The 22,800-nt window shown below is 52.4% G+C and overlaps 1 protein-coding gene across 2 annotated transcripts; it reads right to left on the bottom strand.

Moving 5' to 3' along the window:
• Positions 1–6,684: 6,684 nt before the first annotated feature.
• Positions 6,685–22,224, bottom strand: CHMP7 (charged multivesicular body protein 7). 2 transcript variants are annotated; one of them, XM_038160381.1, is made up of 10 exons: positions 21,848–22,224; positions 20,750–20,924; positions 18,390–18,575; positions 17,594–17,727; positions 15,909–15,957; positions 12,143–12,262; positions 11,620–11,718; positions 10,469–10,529; positions 8,679–8,843; positions 6,685–7,134 (listed from the first exon to the last, which is right to left on the bottom strand). In XM_038160381.1, exons 1-10 carry the CDS (start codon positions 22,135–22,137, stop codon positions 7,070–7,072), a joined length of 1,344 nt encoding a protein of 447 aa, XP_038016309.1. In that variant the 5' UTR covers positions 22,138–22,224; the 3' UTR covers positions 6,685–7,069. The 2 variants fall into 2 exon arrangements, with proteins under 2 accessions (XP_038016309.1, XP_038016310.1); XM_038160382.1 differs by having other exon boundaries at positions 8,679–8,840; positions 21,848–22,222.
• Between the last annotated feature and the right edge of the window lie 576 nt (positions 22,225–22,800).

Raw genomic sequence — 22,800 nt, 5'->3', positions numbered from 1 at the left:
CAGATCAGTGCCACCCCTACTCTGTGTGTGCCAGATCAGTGCCACCCTGCTGTGTGTGCCAGATCAGTGCCATCCTGCTGTGTGTGACAGATCCAGTGCCATCCCTGCTGTGTGTGCCAGATCAGTGCCACCACTGTGTGTGCCAGATCACTGCCACCCTGCTGTGTGTGCCAGATCAGTGCCACCCTGCTGTGTGTGACAGATCCAGTGCCACCACTGCTCTGTGTGACAGATCACTGCCACCACTGCCCTGTGTGACAGATCAGTGCCACCCCTACTCTGTGTGTGACAGATCAGTGCCACCCTGCTGTGTGTGACAGATCCAGTGCCACTACTGCTGTGTGTGCCAGATCAGTGCCATCCTGCCCTGTGTGACAGATCAGTGCCACCCTGCCCTGTGTGACAGATCAGTGCCACCACTGCTCACCTGAGAACAGCCTCCCTGCAAAAGTGAGGTGGGGAAAAACAGGACAAGCTTTGCAAATCCTGGGCACAAAACGAGTTGGTTCAGCTCTAATTAATTCCCTCTGTGCCCGGAGCGTGGTCCTGGAGCGTCCCTGGCCCTGCCTTTCCTGTCACCTCAGGGGGAAAGAGCCACCCGAGCGCCCCGAGCCAGCTCAGCTGAGCCCGCGTCCATCAACCCAGCTCTGCTAAACCGGGATCCATCAAACCCGGGATTGCTAAACCAAGATCCATCAACCCGGGATTGCTAAACCCAGATCCATCAAACCCGGATCCATCACCCCGGGATTACTAAACCCGGATCCATCAACCCAGCTCTGCTAAACCCAGATCCATCAAACCCGGATCCATCACCCCGGGATTGCTGAGCCCGGATCCATCACCCGGGATTGCTGAGCCCAGCTCCATCCCCCGGGATTGCTGAGCCCAGATCCATCACCCGGGATTGCTGAGCCCGGATCCATCACCCCGGGATTGCTGAGCCCGGATCCATCACCCGGGATTGCTGAGCCCGGATCCATCCCCCGGGATTGCTGAGCCTGGATCCATCACCCCGGGATTGCTGAGCCCGGATCCATCCCCCGGGATTGCTGAGCCCGGGTCCATCCCCCGGGATTGCTGAGCCCGGATCCATCACCCGGGATTGCTGAGCCCGGGTCCATCCCCCGGGATTGCTGAGCCCGGGTCCATCCCCCGAGCCGGCTCAGCTGAGCCCGGGGAGAGCGGGCTGCCCCGATCCGTTCCCAGCAGGAGCCGATGTTCCCTGGGGACACAGCCCGGGCTCGCTCCTGGTGTCCGGGCGCTCGCTGTCCCCGAGTCACGGCCACAGCTCGCTTTAATTAAGCCTCGTTAGCGGCGGCTGCAGCGCCGGGAGCGAGGGCAGGCGGCAGCAGCGGCCGCGCTCGGAGCAGCGCCTGCCCCGGGAATTCGGGATCCAGCCGAGGAGAGCCGGAGCTGGGGCAGGGCAGGGCCGGAGAGCCGGGCAGGTTCCTCCCGGGGGGATAAACCCTGGGACAGCCCCCGGGAACGGGCACGGCCCGGGGCTGCCGCGGCTCCAGGAGCGTTGGGACGCCGCTGCCAGGGCGGGGTTTGGGGTGCCCGGGTCCTTCCCCGCTCGGGATACCCCAAGGCCCTGGCAGACCCCTCACCCCCCCGGGGACGCTCTGCCCTCTGCGCACACGGGGCGCTTCCCACCCAGCCCCGCGCCGGGCACAGAGGAGTTCAGGATGTCAGAGACAAACACCGGGAAGCTGCCACTGCTGCCACTGCTGGCACTGCTGGCACTGCTGTCACTGCTGTCACTGCTGGCACTGCTGCCACTGCTGCCACTGCTGTCACTGCTGCCACTGCTGGCACTGCTGGCACTGCTGTCACTGCTGTCACTGCTGGCACTGCTGCCACTGCTGTCACTGCTGCCACTGCTGCCACTGCTGTCACTGCTGTCACTGCTGTCACTGCTGGCACTGCTGGCACTGCTGCCACTGCTGTCACTTCTGCCACTGCTGCCACTGCTGCCACTGCTGGCACTGCTGGCACTGCTGTCACTGCTGTCACTGCTGGCACTGCTGGCACTGCTGCCACTGCTGTCACTGCTGCCACTGCTGCCACTGCTGCCACTGCTGCCACTGCCGTCACTGCTGGCACTGCTGGCACTGCTGTCACTGCTGACACTGCTGTCACTGCTGCCACTGCTGCCACTGCTGTCACTGCTGCCACTGCTGCCACTGCTGTCACTGCCAGCACTGCTGGCACTGCTGGCACTGCTGCCACTGCTGCCACTGCCGGCACTGCTGCCACTGCTGTCACTGCTGGCACTGCTGGCACTGCTGCCACTGCTGGCACTGCTGCCACTGCTGCCACTGCTGTCCGGCTGAGCACGGTGGCAGCGCCCTGTGACAAGGCAGGGTGGCACTGATCTGTCACATGGGGCAGGGTGGCACTGGATCTGTCACACACACAGCAGTGGTGGCACTGGATCTGTCACAGCCCAGCAGGGGTCGCCCTGATCTGTCACACAGGGCAGTGGTGGCACTGATCTGTCACATGGGACAGGGTGGCACTGATCTGTCACACACAGCAGGATGGCACTGATCTGTCACACAGGGCAGGGTGGCACTGGATCTGTCACAGCCAGCAGGGGTCGCCCTGATCTGGCACACACAGGGCAGGATGGCACTGATCTGTCACCTCCGTAAGTCACAGTCACCCACACCGTGTCCCCAGGTGCCACCTCCACAGTTTTGAACCCCTCCAGGGATGGTGATTCCACCCTTCCAGTGCCTGACATTTTCCATGAAGGATTTTGTCCCAGTTTCCAACCTAAACCTCCCCTGGCACAACCTGAGGCTGTGGGAAAGGATCCCCCCTTCGGCGGGGGATGGGGGGATGGGATGGGATCCATGGGATGGGATCCGTGGGATGGGATGGGATGGGATGGGATGGGATGGGATGGGATGGGATGGGATGGGATCCATGGGATCCATGGGATGAGATGGAATCCATGGGATGGGATCCATGGGATGGGATCTATGGGATGGGATGGGATCCATGGGATGGGATGGGATCCATGGGATCCATGGGATGGGATGGGATGGGATCCATGGGACCCATGGGATCCATGGGATGGGATCCATGGGATCCATGGGATGGGATGGGATGGGATCCATGGGATGGGATAGGATGGGATCCATGGGATGGGATCCATGGGATGGCATGGGATCCATGGGATGGGATGGGATGGGATGGGATCCATGGGATGAGATGGAATCCATGGGATGGGATCCATGGGATCCATGGGATGGGATCTATGGGATGGGATGGGATGGGATGGGATGGGATGGGATGGGATGGGATCCATGGGATGGGATCCATGGGATGGGATCTATGGGATGGGATGGGATCCATGGGATCTATGGGATGGGATGGGATGGGATTTATCCAATTTCTGTGCACTTTGGGCCACGCCTGCTGCAGACGTCCCCGCGGTTCTGCCGTCACAAACCCAACCCAGCAGCTCCTCGTGCTCCCGGGGCAGCTCCTGCTGGGACAGATCGGATCTCCTGATCTCCTCCCCTGGGGAAGCTGCACTGTTTGATAATCAACAGCTCAGCAGCTATTTTTTCCAGGCTCAAGTCAAGCACTATTTTAAACAGCTCTCCAGCATGAAAAGATTCCAGTTTGGTGGCAATTCAGCTCAAAGTTTTTATATTTAATTTCCTCACCCAGCAAGAGGCTGCCCTTGATTTCCTTTCCCTGCTGTCTCACCAAAATATCCTGAAAATTCTCCATTCAGGCACCCTGATTGCATCCCCCACTCTGCATCAAAGGCAGAAAATTACCAGCCACTCCAAATGAAGCAGCAGCTGCTCGGGTTTAACTCCTAAATGTCACTTCCAGCACGGCTGGTGCATCCCAGGATTACAGGGGAGTGTTTATTCCTGCAGGAGTTTCCAGGGAAGGGACAAGTTCTGAGATCAGGGGAGAAAGGAGGAGGAGTCAGACTTTCAAAACAAAAACCCAGGTTGTAGGTGAGACCTGAGCCCCGTAAAAACCCACGGGAGCTCTCCAGGGATCAGATCAAACCTCAGCCAGAGGAAACAGCATCAACAGCCTGGGGACTCCTGGTTTAGGCATCGTGCTTTCCGAGGGAAATTTGGTTTTTTATACAGCAGGCCACTCCATTTACATCGATTTTCTTCAGGCAGAGGGAAAGCCAGTACCAGGCTCCCAGCCTGGGCTGCTGAATTACAATTACAATGACTGGATGAAAAACTGCCCCAAAAGCAGCTTTGGGAATTGTCTGGTACAGAACCAAGGGCTTCATTAGAGCTGATTTCCTTTTCTCCATGGGCAAAGTGGTTTGGGCAAAGGGCTGTGAGCCTTCAAAGTGCAGGTTTTGATGCACAGTGATAAAAAAGAAGGGGAAAGATAAGGAAAAGCAGGAATTGTGTCCCAAAGGACAGCAGGAATGAAGGCAGTGCCACCCAAAAAGCAGCAGAGCCTGCTCAGGAAAAACAGACAAATTATGAAATGTAGTAATATTTAATAATGGGCTTTTTAAACCCAGGTTAGTGTGGCGGAGCAGTTGCTCACTTTGGGTTTGGATAAAGCAGCCCAGGACTAACCCTGGATCAGCTGGAACAGCAGCTGGAACAGGGACAAAGCCCAGGAGGCCCCAGAGAGGTCCCTGCCCTCCCCTTTGGTCACACACAGGCAGAAAACACCGAGGTTTTTCTCCCATTTACTTCCAGAGGAAAGGAATACAGAGCTTCAAGTCATTGTACATCATTCCATGGGGGAAGTGAGAGCTGCAGCCTCCCCCCTCCCCCGGCAGGAGCCTGCACTGGTGAGCGGTGACAGAGGGGACACAGCCCCTGGGGACAGCCCCGGTGCCACCCCTGGCCCTGCGCTGGGACTGAGGGGGCAAGCAACGATCACCAGGGGGGGAACTCCAGCCCCCATTCCCAATATCCCAAGCTGCCACTGAGGAACAGGGTTTGCAGAGGCAGCGTGGAAGTGCTGGGATACATTCCCAGGGCTGGGGGAATTCATTCCCAGGGCTGAGGGAACACATTCCCAGTGATGCTGGAATACATTCCCAGGGCTGAACACATTCCCAGTGGTACTGGAATACATTCCAGGGCTTAGGGAATTCATTCCCAGGGCTGAGGGAACACATTCCCAGTGATGCTGGAATACATTCCCAGGGCTGAGGGAATAAATTCCCAGGGCTGAGGGAATTCATTCCCAGGGCTGAGGGAACTCATTCCCAGTGATGCTGGAATACATTCCCAGGGCTGAGGGAACACATTCCCAGGGCTGAGGGAACTCATTCCCAGGGCTGAGGGAATAAATTCCCAGTGATGCTGGAATACATTCCCAGGGCTGAGGGAACTCATTCCCAGTGGTACTGGAATACATTCCAGGGCTTAGGGAATTCATTCCCAGGGCTGAGGGAACTCATTCCCAGTGATGCTGGAATACATTCCCAGTGCTGTGGGAATAAATTCCCAGGGCTGAGGGAACACATTCCCAGTGATGCTGGAATTCATTCCAGTGCTGAGGGAATACATTCCCAGGGCTGTGGGAATAAATTCCCAGGGCTGAGGGAATTCATTCCCAGGGCTGAGGGAATACATTCCTAGTGGTACTGGAATACATTCCCACTGGTGATGGGACACATTCCGAGTGCTGTGGGAATTCATTCCCGGTGGCACAGGAACACATTCCCACTGGTGATGGGACACATTCCCGGTGCTGTGGGAATTCATTCCCAGTGGTACAGGAACACATTCCCAGTGGCACAGGAATACATTCCCAGTAGTGATGGGACACATTCCCAGTGCTGAGGGAATAAATTCCCAGTGCTGTGGGAATACATTCCCAGTAGTGATGGGACACATTCCCGGTGCTGTGGCTACATTCCCAGTCAGGAGGAGGGGCACGGGGCTGGTGATCCATCCACGGGCAGCCAGGCACTCCCCTGCCACGCTCAGGAACCCCAGGGAGGGCACGTTCCCCTTCCGGAGCTCCGTTTTTCAGGGATTTGGGCGTCCCGGGCTCCCGTGTGCACGCCAGGGGTAAAAAGTGACCTGCAAAAGATGAGGGGTTGGCTCGTGGGGGGAGAGGCAGCCCTGGAGCAGCTGCAGCTGCGGTGCTCAGGGTTTTGTGCATCAAAAACATCCACAGGGGCTGGCTGGGGGCTTTCTGGGAACACGCGATCCTGTGGGAGTGCAGTGCCAGGGCTGAGGGCAGAGCCAAGGCCGTTCCGTGGAGCTGCGCTCTCCCGAGGGATCCCTTTATTTCCCACCCCAAATCCCTCCGTGGCAGCTCAGAGCCATCACCCTGCAGCTCCCAAGGAGTTTCGCTTACAGGGGTGATACAAAAATAGCCAGCAGCTCCAATTTCAAGTGTCAGCAGAAAGAGGCTGGATGGCAACGCCCAGCCTCGGCCACAGAGCCTGAAACTCCTCCGGGGGAATCTTTTGCAGGTCTCCCTTTTAAGGCCTTAATGTCATTACAGAGAGAGGGATTCTTTTGTCTTGTGCTTGCCATTGCTGCCCTCTCCGAGCAGCACCAAAATCTCCTCAGACCGAGCAGTTCCAGTGCCTGGCTGTCAGTGCAGGATCCGGAGGGAGGGACACAACAAGCACCAGGTGTTTAAGCTGCTGCAAGGGCAGGACCGATGTGCCGAGTGTTCTAAACAACCACACAAACAGCCAAATGTTGAGCCACTGCAACGCTGCTGCTACTCAGATTCTCAACATCAGCCACAGCAAAGGAAGAGAAATCAAAATCAAACCCAAAACCGAGCACTGGTATGGACACAGAAGAGTTCATCTTGGCTGGAGTCGTGTTCCCGGGAGGGAAGACTGGATGTGGCAGTGACTTGAGGTCACGAGTCAGATCGAGACCAGATGTTGGCACAGAGATGACAAACACCAGCTGGGGCCAGGTCCAGAGTGGATTGTCATGGCAGGAGCTCCTGCTGCTGAGCAAAGACAGATCCAGGAGGACAGGGGTGTTCCCCTCTCCTTGGAAGTTCTGGTCATCGGTTCAGGAACGTTGAGACACTTCCCAAACTGCAGCAACAGGATTCTGTTGGCTCTTCAGAGATTCAGTCCCAGAGCTGTTTTGGGTTCAGAAGAAGCAGAGGGAGTCTTTTGTGCCAGATCTGTGAAGGGAATTGCAACGAGAAGAGATCAGAGCTCATCAAACACATCCACAAGCACCCAATACAACCCCAGAGTGCCAGGTGCTTCCCTGCTCTGCTCCATCCCCTGGCAAGCACATGTTCCATCCCCTGGCAAGCACATGTTCCATCCCCTGGAATCACGTGTTCCATCCCCTGGAATCACGTGTTCCATCCCCTGGAATCACGTGTTCCACGTGGAACAGGGCATGCCCTGGAAATTTCCAGGGAATGCCTTGGAAATGGAGGGGATAACCTGCCCAGACAGAAGGAAAACTACATGGCCAGTCCTGTGGAATTGAACAGTTCCCAAAAGGAAAACTGAAACTGTCCAGGACAGGTGTAGGGAAAGCTGGTCATTCACTGTTACTAAATCACAGGATATCCTGACTTGGAAGGGACCCAAAAAGATCATTAAGAAATAATAAAATACACTTTATTTATCATTCTTATTATTTATTTCCTTATCAGTAAATAAAGCCCAGGTTAAGCAGGCCTGTCCCACATAAAGAGCATTCCAGGGAAGATGCTGAGTGCTGGACAAATCCTGTTTAGAAAGTTCTGGTTTATCCCTTCCAACACTGCCTGGCTTTGTAGAACTTTGTTAAATGTAAAAAAGCAAGTAGTGCAAGCAGCAGCTCCCCCACAGAGCCTTCAGCTTTCCCTCACCCCTGGCAAAGGATCCAGGCACAATTCCCAGCTCTCCCAGGACTGGGTTTAGGATCCAGGCACAATTCCCAGCTCTCCCAGGACTGGGTTTAGGATCCAGGCACAATTCCCAGCTCTCCCAGGACTGGGTTTAGGATCCAGGCAGAACTCCCAGCTCTCCCAGGACTGGGTTTAGGATCCAGGCAGAAATCCCAGCTCTCCCAGGACTGGGTTTAGGATCCAGGCACAATTCCCAGCTCTCCCAGGACTGGGTTTAGGATCCAGGCACAATTCCCAGTTCTCCCAGGACTGGGTTTAGGATCCAGGCACAGTTCCCAGCTCTCCCAGGACTGGGTTTAGGATCCAGGCACAATTCCCAGTTCTCCCAGGACTGGGTTTAGGATCCAGGCACAGTTCCCAGCTCTCCCAGGACTGGGTTTAGGATCCAGGCACAATTCCCAGTTCTCCCAGGACTGGGTTTAGGATCCAGGCACAATTCCCAACTCTCCCAGGACTGGGTTTAGGATCCAGGCACAGTTCCCAGCTCTCCCAGGACTGGGTTTAGGATCCAGGCACAATTCCCAGCTCTCCCAGGACTGGGTTTAGGATCCAGGCAGAACTCCCAGCTCTCCCAGGACTGGGTTTAGGATCCAGGCACAGTTCCCAGCTCTCCCAGGACTGGGTTTAGGATCCAGGCACAGTTCCCAGCTCTCCCAGGACTGGGTTTAGGATCCAGGCACAGTTCCCAGCTCTCCCAGGACTGGGTTTAGGATCCAGGCACAGTTCCCAGCTCTCCCAGGACTCTCTGAGCCCTGTGCTGCTCAGGGCTGTCCCAGCTCCCCTCGCAGCCCCCTCGCAGGCCCTGCTGCCATTCCCACCTCCAGCAGACACAGAGAGCTGCTCCAGCTCAGCTTCCAGCTCGGCATCAGAGATGGGGGCACTCAGCACCTTCTGGGGAACGGCAGGCAGATCCAGGGAATCCTTGCTGGAGTCCTGCAGGAGACTGTCCAGCTCCTTCTCCAGCTCCTCAGAGTCCATCTCTGCTGAGTAAAGACAATATTTCAGCTCCAAGGAGAATTCAGTGGCATCCTCAGGGCACAGACCGAGATCCAAACCAAAGCTGTTATTCCTTCCAGCCATTGTTCCTCACAAGAAATTTCCTGTACTTCTTTTAAAGGACTGAAAATTCAGTCCTGATCTCAGGGAGGAGAATTTTTTTCTTGGCACTGAGGCCAAGGAGCTCTGGCACCTTTCAGCAGAGGCAAACAAGCTGCAGCAGCAACCAGGCCAGAGGAAAAAGCTCATCACTGCAACAAAACAAAGCAGCAGCTGCCCTAAAAATAGATTTAAACCAACATCACCCAGCTTTGGACTGAAACCCAGCCCCAAACGGGGACCACGAGGATTTGGAGAGGAGTAAACTGTCAGAGGGGAGAACTCCCCGCTCCCATTCCCTTCAAGCACCAACGCTGGTGTTTGGGAAGAGTTTATTCCCCCAGGAAGGCGCTGAATGTGGGGAGGGAGCGGGGAAAGGAGGGAGTGAGGGAAAGGAGGGAGCAGGGAAAGGAGGGAGTGAGGGAAAGGAGGGAGTGAGGGAAAGGAGGGAGCAGGGAAAGGAGGGAGTGAGGGAAAGGAGGGAGCAGGGAAAGGAGGGAGAAGGGAAAGGAGGGAGCAGGGAAAGGAGGGAGCAGGGAAAGGAGGGAGTGAGGGAAAGGAGGGAGCAGGGAAAGGAGGGAGCAGGGAAAGGAGGGAGCGGGGAAAGGAGGGAGTGAGGGAAAGGAGGGAGTGAGGGAAAGGAGGGAGTGAGGGAAAGGAGGGAGCAGGGAAAGGAGGGAGCAGGGAAAGGAGGGAGCAGGGAAAGGAGGGAGTGAGGGAAAGGAGGGAGCAGGGAAAGGAGGGAGTGAGGGAAAGGAGGGAGCAGGGAAAGGAGGGAGAAGGGAAAGGAGGGAGCAGGGAAAGGAGGGAGCAGGGAAAGGAGGGAGTGAGGGAAAGGAGGGAGCAGGGAAAGGAGGGAGCAGGGAAAGGAGGGAGCGGGGAAAGGAGGGAGTGAGGGAAAGGAGGGAGTGAGGGAAAGGAGGGAGTGAGGGAAAGGAGGGAGCAGGGAAAGGAGGGAGTGAGGGAAAGGAGGGAGCAGGGAAAGGAGGGAGCAGGGAAAGGAGGGAGTGAGGGAAAGGAGGGAGTGAGGGAAAGGAGGGAGTGAGGGAAAGGAGGGAGTGAGGGAAAGGAGGGAGTGAGGGAAAGGAGGGAGTGAGGGAAAGGAGGGAGCAGGGAAAGGAGGGAGCAGGGAAAGGAGGGAGCAGGGAAAGGAGGGAGCAGAGAAAGGAGGGAGCAGGGAAAGGAGGGAGTGAGGGAAAGGAGGGAGCAGGGAAAGGAGGGAGCAGGGAAAGGAGGGAGTGAGGGAAAGGAGGGAGCGGGGAAAGGAGGCAGTGAGGGAAAGGAGGGAGCGGGGAAAGGAGGGAGCGGGGAAAGGAGGGAGCGGGGAAAGGAGGGAGTGAGGGAAAGGAGGGAGTGAGGGAAAGGAGGGAGTGAGGGAAAGGAGGGAGTGAGGGAAAGGAGGGAGTGAGGGAAAGGAGGGAGTGAGGGAAAGGAGGGAGTGAGGGAAAGGAGGGAGCAGGGAAAGGAGGGAGCAGGGAAAGGAGAAGCAAAGCATAAAAAGCCCAGGACATACCCAGACCATTGATCCCCACTCCAGCCAGAGTCTGGGCCACTTCATCTTGAGTGTCACACAGCTGAGGTAAAATAAACACAATTAGATACAATTAGAAATCAATTTTGTGTCCTGCTGCAGCTGCTTTATCAAAAGCAGAAATAACAAACAAAATCAGAAGCTGGCCTGAAGGCAGCAGGAGTTAGTGCACAAGACATTTCCAGCATGGTTTTCACAAGGAACATGAAGATTATTTGATAATAATAAATAACACCAAGGATGGCACATTTGAGGATCAAACCCAGACCAGAATTTCCCAGTGGGAGTAAAAATATCCCTCTGATTGGAGCTTTTTCCCAGAAATCCTGAGCTGAAATTGCAGCTTGGGCTCCAGAAGCAGGGAGCTGGAGACCAGCACATTCAAGCAGGACATTCTGCAGCCCCTCAGCTCGAGCTGAAGGCAGTTTGAGCTGATGGTGATAAAAAATTAATCCTTGGCTGCTTTTCACAGCAGCTCAGACTGCCAGCCTGCTCTGCTCACTTCAATTCCTGCAGAATTAACTCCTCTCCCTCACTGAAATGCAGATTACAGAATTACAGAATTAACTGGAAAAGGTTGGAAAAGACCTTTGAGATCACCAAATCCAGACAATAAAAATAAAACAAACAAGAAAATAAAATAAAATAAAATAAAATAAAATAAAATAAAATAAAACTAGAATAAAAATAGAGTAGAATAAAATAAAATAGAATAAAATGAAATAGAATAAAAATAGAATAAAATAGAACAAAACCAAAATAGAATAGAATAAATAAAATAAAATAAAATAAAATAAAATAAAATAAAATAAAATGTCAGGCTGTTTCATGCACACAGTTGCATTCCAGCTTCCAAAGGTTTCATTTGTATTTTTAATACACATAAAGACTTTCTAGGAAAGCTGATAAAAAAACCCCACAAAATGCAAATTTAAAGTAAATTAAAATACATTGCAGCAAAACCAGAAGACACAGAAATCTTCTTGCTGATGTTTTAGCTCAAAATTAAGTCAGTTTGCTTTAGTGCCATAAAGAGAAAAAACTAAATAATTAAAAGCAACCAAAGAATTAATAATTAATTCATATCTGGGCAGGTTTCTTGGGAATATCCACACCCCCGGCTGTTCCAGTACCTCTTGGATCTGATCCACCAGGTTCTCTGCCCTCTCCACAGTCACATCCTTCATGGAAAGCTTCAGAGCTCCCACTCCAGCCTGGTAGGCATTAAACACCTGGAAATTCAAAATACAACAGATGAAGATGCCCAGTGCTGATGAACTCCAGCCTGGTAGGCATTAAACACCTTGAAAATCAAAATAAAAGAGATGAAAATGCCCAGTGCTCATGATCTCCAGCCTGAAAGGCATTAAACGCTTGGAAATTCAAAATGAAAGAGATGAAGATGCACAATGCTCATGAACTCCAGCCTGGTAGGTATTAAACACCTTGAAATTCAAAATAAAAGACAAATCTGCACAATGCTGACGGAAACAGCGGGAGCTCCTCTCCAGAGCTGCTTCCCAAGCATCATCCCTGGAGAAACACCAGGACACGGAGGGAGCTCCGTGCAGAGGGACACTGCCAGGGTAAATCCCACCCCCCGGGTGAAGGGACGGGGAAGGAGCTGGGGAGGAGCCAGGGAGGAGCCCTCGGTACCATCTGGTCGGTCTGGGAGGCGTAGATCCGATCCAGGATTCCCTGCACCGCATCCAGCTTGGAGTGCAGCTCCTCGATGCGCCGCTCCGTCCTCCGCTTGGACTTGAGGCACCTCAGGGCCTGGCCAGGGACACGGACACAGAGACAGCTCAGCTCACTGAGAGCTCAGCTCACACACACACAGAGAGAGCTCGGCTCACTGAGAGCTCAGCTCACACACACAGAGAGAGCTCAGCTCACTGAGAGCTCAGCTCACACACACAGAGAGAGCTCAGCTCACTGAGAGCTCAGCTCACACACACAGACATACAGAGAGCTCAGCTCACACACACACACAGAGCTCAGCTCACTGAGAGCTCAGCTCACAGACACAGACACAGAGAGAGCTCAGCTCACACAGAGAGAGCTCAGCTTCACAAACACAGATACAGAGAGCGCAGCTCACATAGAGAGCTCAGCTCACAGATACAGACAGCTCAGCTCAACAGAGAGAGCTCAGCTCACACACACAGACACAGAGAGTTCAGCTCAACAGAGAGAGCTCAGCTCACACAGAGAGAGCTCAGCTCACACAGAGATCACCTTCACAAACACAGACACACAGAGCGCAGCTCACACACACACAGAGCTCAGCTTCACAAATACGTACACAGAGAGTTCAGCTTCACAAACACACATACAGATACCTAAGCTCACACACAGATCTGGGAACTCTCCCCTCCCCTGGGCTTATTCCCACTTTGGTGAGTCCAGTAACTCCTGGTGTGGGAATCCTTAAAACCAGAGGGTTTTGGGAAAGCTGCAAAGGGCAGGCCTCAGAGACAGCAGAACTGTGACTGGAGCTAAGCAGCAGCCTTGAGTCAGCAGAAAAGTTACATGAGATGTAGAAAGTAGGGATAAATAAAACCAATGGTCTGTGTACTAACACTTGGCTAGAATAACTCCCTAAGCTACAGAGAAGTCTATCTAGAGAGGCATTAGGAAGTTCTAAGCTGAATAACGGAGCTCTGTGCATTGTGTTTGAAGGCTCACAAGCAGGGATTGTACTGGAAATAAGCAAACATTGTTTAACCAAAGGGATGTGTGTTTACAGTGGCTGGATGGAACTGCTGTCAATGTGCTTCTGCTTTGTGTGATTAGTAAAAAACTTTTAAAGTGAGTTGTAACATTAAGTTCTTTGTCTGCTGCCGGGGATGTGAGCTGCTGGCATGTCCCCACTGTCACACCCATGTAATGAGGCTGATGCTGGAAAACAAACAGCTCGAGGCATCCCTCAGCAGCCCCGTCCTGCTGGTGATTTGTGCACAGAGCCCTGGCCAGCAGCGCCAGGAAAAGGGGGCTGAAGCTCTGAAAATGGGGAGCTCATGGACCCGTGGGTTCATCCATGAAAAACCTGCATTACCCAGGCGTCGCCACATTTCCCTTCCCAGAGAAAAGCAGGGCACAATTCTTCCCAAGGTGATTTGTGCACAGAGCCCTGGCCAGCAGCACCAGGAAAAGGGGGCTGGAGCTCTGAAAATGGGGAGCTCAGCTGCAACTGGACCCGTGGGTTCATCCAGGAAAAACCCTGCATTACCCAGGTGTTGCCACATTTCCCTTTCCAGAGAAAAGCAGGGCACAATTCTTCCCAAGAACATTTCTGGCTTTCACATTCTCAGAACCCCAGGGAATGGAAAACCAGTTCTCAGGTCGTTTGCTGTGCCTGAGGGTGCCACAGCAGAGGGCAGGGTGGGGATTGCTCACCCAGAGTGGGTGGTTTGCTCCCTGTGCCTGCCAGGCCCAGGGGTGTGTGTGAGTGGGGATGAGATCCTGGGCAGTGTGACAGGGCTGAGTGCCAGGCAGAGGCAGTTTAGAGGCAATGGAAAATAACAGAATACACAATAACAGAGTATAATGTGGTTGTGATATTTTATGAAAATCCCTTTGCTAGGATTTTCTTCTCCTGAGAAGCTGAAGGGCCTCAGCTTCGAGTGTAACCAATTTGTGATCTGCTGCTGTGGGATGCAGCAGGTGCTGCCTCCATTGCTCAGTGTGGGATGTTTCTGCTTGGTGGCCAATCCAGGAGGCAGCAGCTCTGGGACTCTCTGGAGTCACAGAACTTTGTTATTCGTTCCTTTCTATTCCTGTCTCGCCTTCTGATGAATCTTTCTCTCTGTTCTTTGTAGTACAGTTATAGTGTGGTCTTTTTAATGTAATATATATCACAATATAATAAACCAGCCTTCTGAAATGGAGTCGAGATCTCTCCTTCCCTTCACCAAGTCCTGACTGCCCTGAAGAGCCACGGCAATAGTGTAATAAAGGAATTAATTATCTTTTTAAAGATAAGAGTCAGGTGCATCATTTCTCTCCCCTCGTCGGGGATTGCCTGCAAATTCTATACCCAGGGGGCAACCAGCAGAAAAATCCTGGATGACTGCTTTGGAAAGTTAAAAAGGGTTTTTTTTGGTTTTGTTAAAGCTAAGATTGAAGGGTTAGAGATGGTATTTTAAATGTTTATTATTTTTTATTTATATTCTAGTTTTCTAAGTTGTAAATTTGATAGTATTTTATTAATAAGTTATAAACGTTATTTATTTTTAATAAAGTTTTTTAAAAACTTTACTAAAAGTTTTTATTTTTAAAGTTAAAATTCTCAAAATTAGTAAAATCTCAACTTTGCAAACCAAAACCACTACACTATTTACTTAAAAAATTATACTTAAATTACTTTTATTTTTAACTTAATAACTAATTATTTAAAATTTGTAATATAGATTTTTTGTTTAATTATAAAAGATTATTTAAATTGGTAAAGAAAAAAATTAGTTTTTATTTTAAAACTTTTATACATATTATTATATTTTAATACTTATTTTTTTTTACTTTGTGATATTATATATTCTTAACTAAATTACATATTTATAATCTTAGTGTTAATTAATTTTAGAAGGCTTTTTTAATAGTTTTTAATTAAATGTAGTGGGTTTTTTTAGAAGTTAGAGTTTGTTAACATAATCATTCTAAAATTTTTAAGATGTAAAATATTCCAGCTAAACTCTAAACATCAAAATATTCCAGCTTTAACACCTAACTATGCCATCTGAAATGTTCCAGCTGGCATCTGCCCCTGTTCACATTCCCGGGCATTGAATTTTTCTTCAAAGAAAGGAATCCTTGTGGGATTTCATGCTGATTAAAAGCAGGTATTTGTAGCCGGCTGCAGGACACAAGAAGCAGGGAAAAGCAGAGAGAGGTTGTGAAATGTGTGGTTTTGTTTGTGCTGAACTTGTTCAGAAATGATCGTGTCAAGAAAAATATTTTAAATGACAAATCAGAAAAAAAAAAATTAAAAAAAAAAAGAGCCAGGAGTTGGATTTTGATGATTCTGATTGGGTCCCTTCCAACTGGGGATATCCTGGGACTGAAAGTGTCATAAAAAAACTCCAAATCAACCAGGAATCCCTGAGGTACACACAGCACAAGGGGGTGAAGAGTTTATCTCAAATTCCCTTCATCCCCTCACTCTGGGAAAAGAAATCCTTCACCTTAAGGAGAGCTTTGGCTTCAGAGGCAGCACCCAACAGCCCTGGGATGAAGCCCCCAGCTTAACCCCGGGCATGATCTGCATTCTGGGGCAGCAGCCCTGGGATGAAGCCCCCAGCTTAACCCCGGGCATGATCTGCATTCTGGGGCAGCAGCCCTGGGATGAAGCCCCCAGCTTAACCCCGGGCATGATCTGCATTCTGGGGCAGCTCCAGGACATTCCCCCGGCACTTCCACTCACCAGCTGCTTCTTCCCAGCTCTGCAAGCGCTCCTGGCGTCCTCTTTACACCTGCAAGATGGAAAAAGGAGAAAGGAAAGGAAATTCCTTCCTTTTTTCACAGCCCACAACCACCCTCCCCCTCTCTCTGAGGGGACCACAGCGGTGCATTCTGGACACAAGCACCCTCAAGCCACTGCAGATTGCCGCAGATCCTTGCCTGTGGGAACCCAGGACATCCCTCTGGGGCAGGGGGCTCTGAGACCCTGGCATGCAGCCAAGGACACGTGGGGTTTTGATCTGAGCCCGTGGAGCAAATCACCAACTCTGTATCACAGAATTTCCAGGTTGGAAGAGACCTTTAAGATCGGGTCCAAGCCATGCTCTAACACCTCAACCAGATCATGGCACCCAGTGCCACATCCAGGCTTTTTTTAAACACATCCAGGGATGGTGACTCCACCACCTCCCTGGGCAGATGATTCCAGTGTTTGACCACTCTTTGTGTGAAAAACTTCCTCCTCAATTCCAGCCTGGATCTCCCTTGGCGCAGCCTGACACTGTGTCCTCTTGTTCTGTCTGTGCTGCCCGGAGAAAGAGACTGACCCCAGCTCAGCACAGCCCCGCTTCAGGAGCTGCAGAGAGTGACAAGGTCACCTCTGAGTCTCCTTTTCTCCAGGCTGAACACCCCCAGCTCCCTCAGTCGTTCCTCACAGGGTTTGTGTTCCAAGCCCCTCAGCAGCCTCGTTGCTCTGCTTTGGACACTCTCAAGCCTCTCCACGTCCCTCCTGAACTGAGGGGCCAGAGCTGGGCACAGCACTCGAGGTGTGGCCTCACCATTCCTCCTCTGGATGCTCTCCAGTGTCCCAACGTCCCTCCTGAACTGAGGGGCCGGAGCTGGACACAGCACTCGAGGTGTGGCCTCACCAGTGCCGAGCACAGGGGAAAATGCAGGAAGAATTACAAGCCACACACAGGTTTAGGTGTTGTAGCAGAAGTAGTCCCGAAGTGAAAGGAAGGATTTCTGAGTGCTGTACAGGGGGGTTTAAGCCTTGTACCCAGGGGTCCAAGTTTTGTACATGGGGGTCAGGGGTTCTAAGATGGAGGGATTTGGGTGTGCCCTGTCCTCCTTCTTTCTCCTTCCCAGCCTCCATGTCTGTGGTGATGTTGGCACTCACAGATTGGTTTAGAGTAGAAAGTCACCATTCAATATAGATAGTAGGCATTGGGGGAAAATATAAACATGTAGTATGTAATGTGTGATATAAAAGATGGCAGCAGCCCCTGGGAGGGCAGTGTGCCTTTGTCTGAGCTGCTGAACGGGCCACAGCAGCTCAGGAGAAGAATCTTTTAGATAACCAACAATAAACAACCTTGAGACCGGACAGCAGAGGACTGCTGAGCCTTTCTTTGAAGTCACGGATTGGAGCAGAGACTTTTCCATCTTTTGGGGTCACCCCAATCCGAGCACAAGACCCCACACCTGCCTGCGTTCCAAATCCTTGCAAACATTCCCCACAGCCTTGCAAGCATTCCCGGCACCTTGTTTTCACAGGGAACAGGGAACAAAGGCTGGAAAAGCTGCCCCAGCACACGGCTGTGACTGTTTTGTTTATGAACAGGAAAGAACAGGAGAAAGCAGCTTCTAATTGTGTCCCAGAGTTCTACATCCCACACATGTTGTTCCCACCACCCTTCCCCAAATTACTTCTCTGCTTCCTGGGAAAGGGACTCCACCTTCTGAGACAGCAGCTGCTCGCTCTGCATCAGCTGATAAACCCCGATGTCCACGTCATTCATTGGGGACACCTTGGCGTGGAGGCCTCGGGCAAACTTCACGATCTGAAACCAGAGCAGCACAGGCTGGAGTCACCTCCCAGAAATCTCAGTTAGGAAGAGTTTCATTTGCAAGGAAGGAAAAGAAGTTTTTGCACTCCCAGTTTAAGCCTTGGAGTCATGAGGATGTCCCGGTCACCACAGCTTTTAATATTAAACTATGATCAGGATCAGCAGCGTGGAAACAAAAAGCCTTAAGGGAACAGCTGAAGATTTAAAGCTGTCCCTGGATTCTGGAAGTGGATGGGAATGTCAGGCTCCCAAGGACTTCAGAACACTACAGGGCGAGTGGAATCTCAGAGCTGTGTGCCTGCACCTCTGTAGGAAGTGACAAACATAAAAAGCGTTTCAAAAAGGCGCAATTCCACGCTGACTCGAGAGGTGTGGAGTTCGTGTGGTTGGGAATAGCCAACCTGCAGGGTCTGCCATGATTTTAACTCTTCAATTAAACCTGAATTATTATAAACGTTTAAAGAACCTGCCATGCCAGAATTGGGATTTCTTGTCACCTACAGCCAGGTAACAACATTGAAGCGCGTGGAATTTACCTTTCCAGACAGAGCACGCCCATTCCAGCCACCAAAATGGCTAAAATCCATTTCTCTCCAGGCAGATGGAAGGCAAGACAGGGATGATACCACCCAAAAGCAGTCACCTGGACCCTGTACCTTCTCTCCGTTCTGTTCCAGGATGGTGACCCTCTTCTCCTTCTGCAGCTGGAGCAGCAGCAGGTAGAAGGTCCTTTCATCGGGGCAGAGGCCGGCGCAGAGGGAGCGCAGCTCGGAGAGGGCGACCACGGGGTGGGACGAGAGGGCAGAGCTCTGGTACAGGCGGTAAACTTCCTCTGCCTTCTCCTGCAAGGGACCCAGGGACGCCTTAGGGCTCCACCTTTGGTGTCTGCAGATCCTGCAGTGCCTCAGTGCATCGCTCTGAGCTCCACAGAGCGTCAGGGACTGCCTTCACTCTGGGCACACAGAACAATCCCTCCAGGCCTGAGATCCACGGACACTCTGCTGCCTCAGGCCCAGAAAGCATCGACAGAAGGGAATTGAGGGGAGCAGACTGGGGGTAAATGACTTCATTACCTGAAGCTGTAATTGGACAATTAACCCCGATATGTAAATGAACCAAACTCATACCTGTCTGAACAACTCGTGACCGCTGTGCACCTTGGAGGCTGCTGACTGCCCAAGGTGTGTCTACTGAAGGCCTTTAATATCATTTATTATTAATAAATATGTCTTAGTTTGTTATTATTTCTCTTTAATTATTTTATTAATAAATTTATTATTTATTATTAATAAATATCCACTTTATTCTCTAACTCTGTCTAGCCTCTGTTCTAGGTAACCACTCCAAGGCATCACAGGGATGCCAGCAGCCCACACAGCATTCCTGCTCTTCCCAAATCCTCCCCCACCTCCTTCCTCCCAGCTTGGACACCTCCTGCTGTATTCTGGAGTGAATTTCAGAATGAGCCACAGGGAACTCTCAAAATAGTCGTCCACAAAAACCAAAACTCCGTTATTGACATTCCCTGAGAAGCTGTGGAGCAGCACAGGAGCCACACAGGCAATGGGCTGGCTTCCCCTGCGCGTCCTGGAAATCCCTCCCCAGGTCCGAACCAAATCAAAATTCCTGCCTTGGAAGGTTTCCTGGAAATCCCTCCCCAGGTCCGAACCAAATCAAAATTCCTGCCTTGGAAGGTTTCCTGGAAATCCCTCCCCAGGTCTGAACCAAATCAGAATTCCTGCCTTGAAAGGTTTCCTGGAAATCCCTCCCCAGGTCTGAACCAAATCAGAATTCCTGCCTTTAAGGGTTTCCTGCATTTCTGCTGGACACAGCAGCCCAGACAAGCACAGCAGGGCTTGGGGCTCGTTCTGCAGACACAGAGTAACAGAGAGAGAAGAGGGGCTGGGACAGGATCCAACCCCAGGGGAGAGCAGCTGCAATCATGCCCAGGGAATCGGCTGGTGGGACACTGGATGGCCAGGCTGTGACTGCTCCATCCCCTGCTCCTCCTGGATGGAGCCTGGGCTCAGAGATCCCCATGGCCTGCACAGGAATGCCATCCCCTGCTGCTCCCTGGATGGAGCCTGGGCTCACAGTTCCCCATGTCCTGCACAGGAATGCCATCCCCTGCTGCTCCCTGGATGGAGCCTGGGCTCACAGTTCCCCATCCCCTGCTCCTCCTGGATGGAGCCTGGGCTCACAGTTCCCCATGTCCTGCACAGGAATGCCATCCCCTGCTGCTCCCTGGATGGAGCCTGGGCTCACAGTTCCCCATCCCCTGCTCCTCCTGGATGGAGCCTGGGCTCACAGTTCCCCGTGTCCTGCACAGCAGTGAGCTCCAGCCTGGCATTCCCAGCTGGCTCCCAGCACTGTTCTTGCCTCCCTGGACAAGCAAGGAATTGTGTCCCTCCCTTTTCCTGGAGTCACTGAGAAGTCACTGTCAGAACCATGGAATGGTTTGGGATGGAAGGACCTGAAATCCCACCCAGTGCCACCCCTGCGAGGGCAGGGACACCTCCCACTGTCCCAGAGGGCTCCAGCCTGGCCTTGGGCACCTCCAGGGATCCAGGGGCAGCCACAGCTCCCTGGGAATTCCATCCCAGCCTCACAGGGAACAATTCCTTCCCCAAATCCCATCCATCCCTGCCCTCTGGCAGTGGGAGCCATTCCCTGTGTCCTGTCCCTCCATGCCTTGTCCCCAGTCCCTCTCCAGCTCTCCTGGAGCCCCTTCAGGCCTGGCAGTGGCTCTGAGCTCTCCCTGGAGTTTCTCTTCTCCAGGGGAGCAGCTCCAGCTCTCCCAGCCTGGCTCCAGCCCTTGGAGCAGCTCCATCATTTTCAAGGAACATCAAAATCCCTTCCCATCCCCAAGTCACTCCACACATCTCTCTGCAGGCTCTTGAGCACCCCAGCAGCACCAAAGATCTGCTCAGCCCTGACCCCTCCTTCCCAGCACATGAAAGGACTCCCGGTTTTCCCGGACATGCACAACCTCAGGAGAGCTCTCCACAACACTCACCTGCAGCAGCTCCACGTAAATCAGAACCTCCTCTTCCTCGGGGATTTTGCTGTCCCCCAGCACGCTGGAGAGGGTCCACTTGAGGGGCTTCAGGATGAAAACTCCCACACCCCATGAGATCCAGCTGCTGTCTACACTGGCCATGAAGTCTGACTCCCTCTGGAGCTTCCCACGTCTAGGGAAAAGACAATTCACGTGGAACTGAAGGCAGTCAGTCTAAACCCTGCGCATCCTGCACATCCTCCACTCCAGGGGCATCTTCTATCACCAAATCCAGCTCAAGTTTGAGATTTCACTGCTGGAAGTACACAGAGGTTTCCACTCCTCCCCTGCTTCCTCTGGATCCCAAGTGCCTTTTGTTTACTCTTTTTTCCCATATTGCAAGTTTCTCCCAGTTTTCTACTCAAAACTGATGAGGCATCAAAGGAGGGGATGAACAGGGAGGGTCAGTTTTAGGGGCAATCAGCCATCTCAGGATAGTTCTGTTTTTATGCTAAATTCCAAAAACAGCTTCTCAAATCTACTGGTTTTCATTTTCAGGTCACCAACAGAGCTCCTGCTGGTTTGAGCCTCTTCGAGGTACCAGTCCCGGGCTCCAATTTCACAGCACAACAGCTCTGGTTGCAAACAGCAGCTCAACATAGCCCCAGTGCCCTCAGCAGCTGCGACACCACAACATTCCAGGGAACATCCCCCTGTTACACAGCGATATTCCCGTGGGAATATTCCTGTCCTCCCACACCTCCTGCGAGGCCCTGGCTGAGCTGATTCCCTGTCCAGCTCGGCCTCCCAAATTCCACACACACACACACACACACCATGAACCGCAATTCACAGAATCTCAGACTGCTTTGGGTTGGAAGGACCTCAAATCCCACCCAGTGCCACCCCTGCCTCGCCGGGGACACCTTACACTGTCGCAGGCTGCTCCAAGCCCCATCCAACCCGGCCTTGCACACTTCCAGGCACGGGGCAGCCGGAGCTCCTCCGGGAACCCCGTGCCAATGCAGAATTGACCCTCCAGGCTGGCACAGCGCGGATCCATGGCCAGCCGCATCCCCTGACACCCTCCGCGATGCCGCCCCCGACCTCCGTTACCTCAGCAGCTCCCTGAGGACGGTGCCGAGCCCCAAGGGGACGCTGCCCCGCCGCTCGAAGCCGTTCTGCAGCTCCCTCAGGCACGTCCTCACCGCGCCCCTCCGCCGGCCGCGGGCCAGAACCAGCCCGACCCAGAAGGCCATCTTGCTGTCCCACTCGGTGCTGTTCACCTCGCGGCTCTGCTTGAAGGCCGAGAACAGGAAGGCCATGCGCTCGTCATCCGTCTCCCACTCCGGGGGCAGGTCCCCGGCCGGGGCCGGCCCAGGGGGGGCCTCCCCCGGGCTGCACATCTACGCGAGCCCCCGGCTCGGCCGCGGCCTCCGCCCGGCCCGGCCGCCCGCCCGCCTCAGGGGAGACGCGCAGGGCGCATGCGCGGTGCCACCCCCGCTCCCCCCCCGCCTCGCTTGGGGTGGGCCGCGCCGTCCCCCCCCTCAGCTCCCGCCGTGGTACGGCCCGGAGAGCGACCACGGCCCCGCCCCCAATCGCCGCCCGGATTCCTGGTGGTGACGTCATTGTGACGTCATATCTAGGGGTCATAAATTGCGTCAACGCCAGCGGGGAGGGGGCGGGGTTCGGGCTTTTTGGGACCATATACAATAACTCTATATATAATATATATTATATACAATAATTCTATATATAATATATATTATATACAATAACTCTCTATATAATATATATTATATACAATAATTCTATATATAATATATATTATATACAATAACTCTCTATATAATATATATTATATACAATAATTCTATATATAATATATATTATATACAATAACTCTATATATAATATCTATTTCTCATATATGTCATATACGGAATAAATGTATATTTTTAACTTCCATCATATAACATTTATTACTATTATTAATATTAATATTATAATGAAAAATACTGATAATAATCTATTATAACATATAATGTACATATAACAAAATATAATAA

This window comes from Motacilla alba, chromosome 22 (assembly GCF_015832195.1).
Source record: "Motacilla alba alba isolate MOTALB_02 chromosome 22, Motacilla_alba_V1.0_pri, whole genome shotgun sequence".
NCBI classification, from domain to species: domain Eukaryota; kingdom Metazoa; phylum Chordata; class Aves; order Passeriformes; family Motacillidae; genus Motacilla; species Motacilla alba.
Note: the sequence above shows the minus strand (reverse complement) of the source record. Positions and strands in the feature narration are given on the sequence as shown.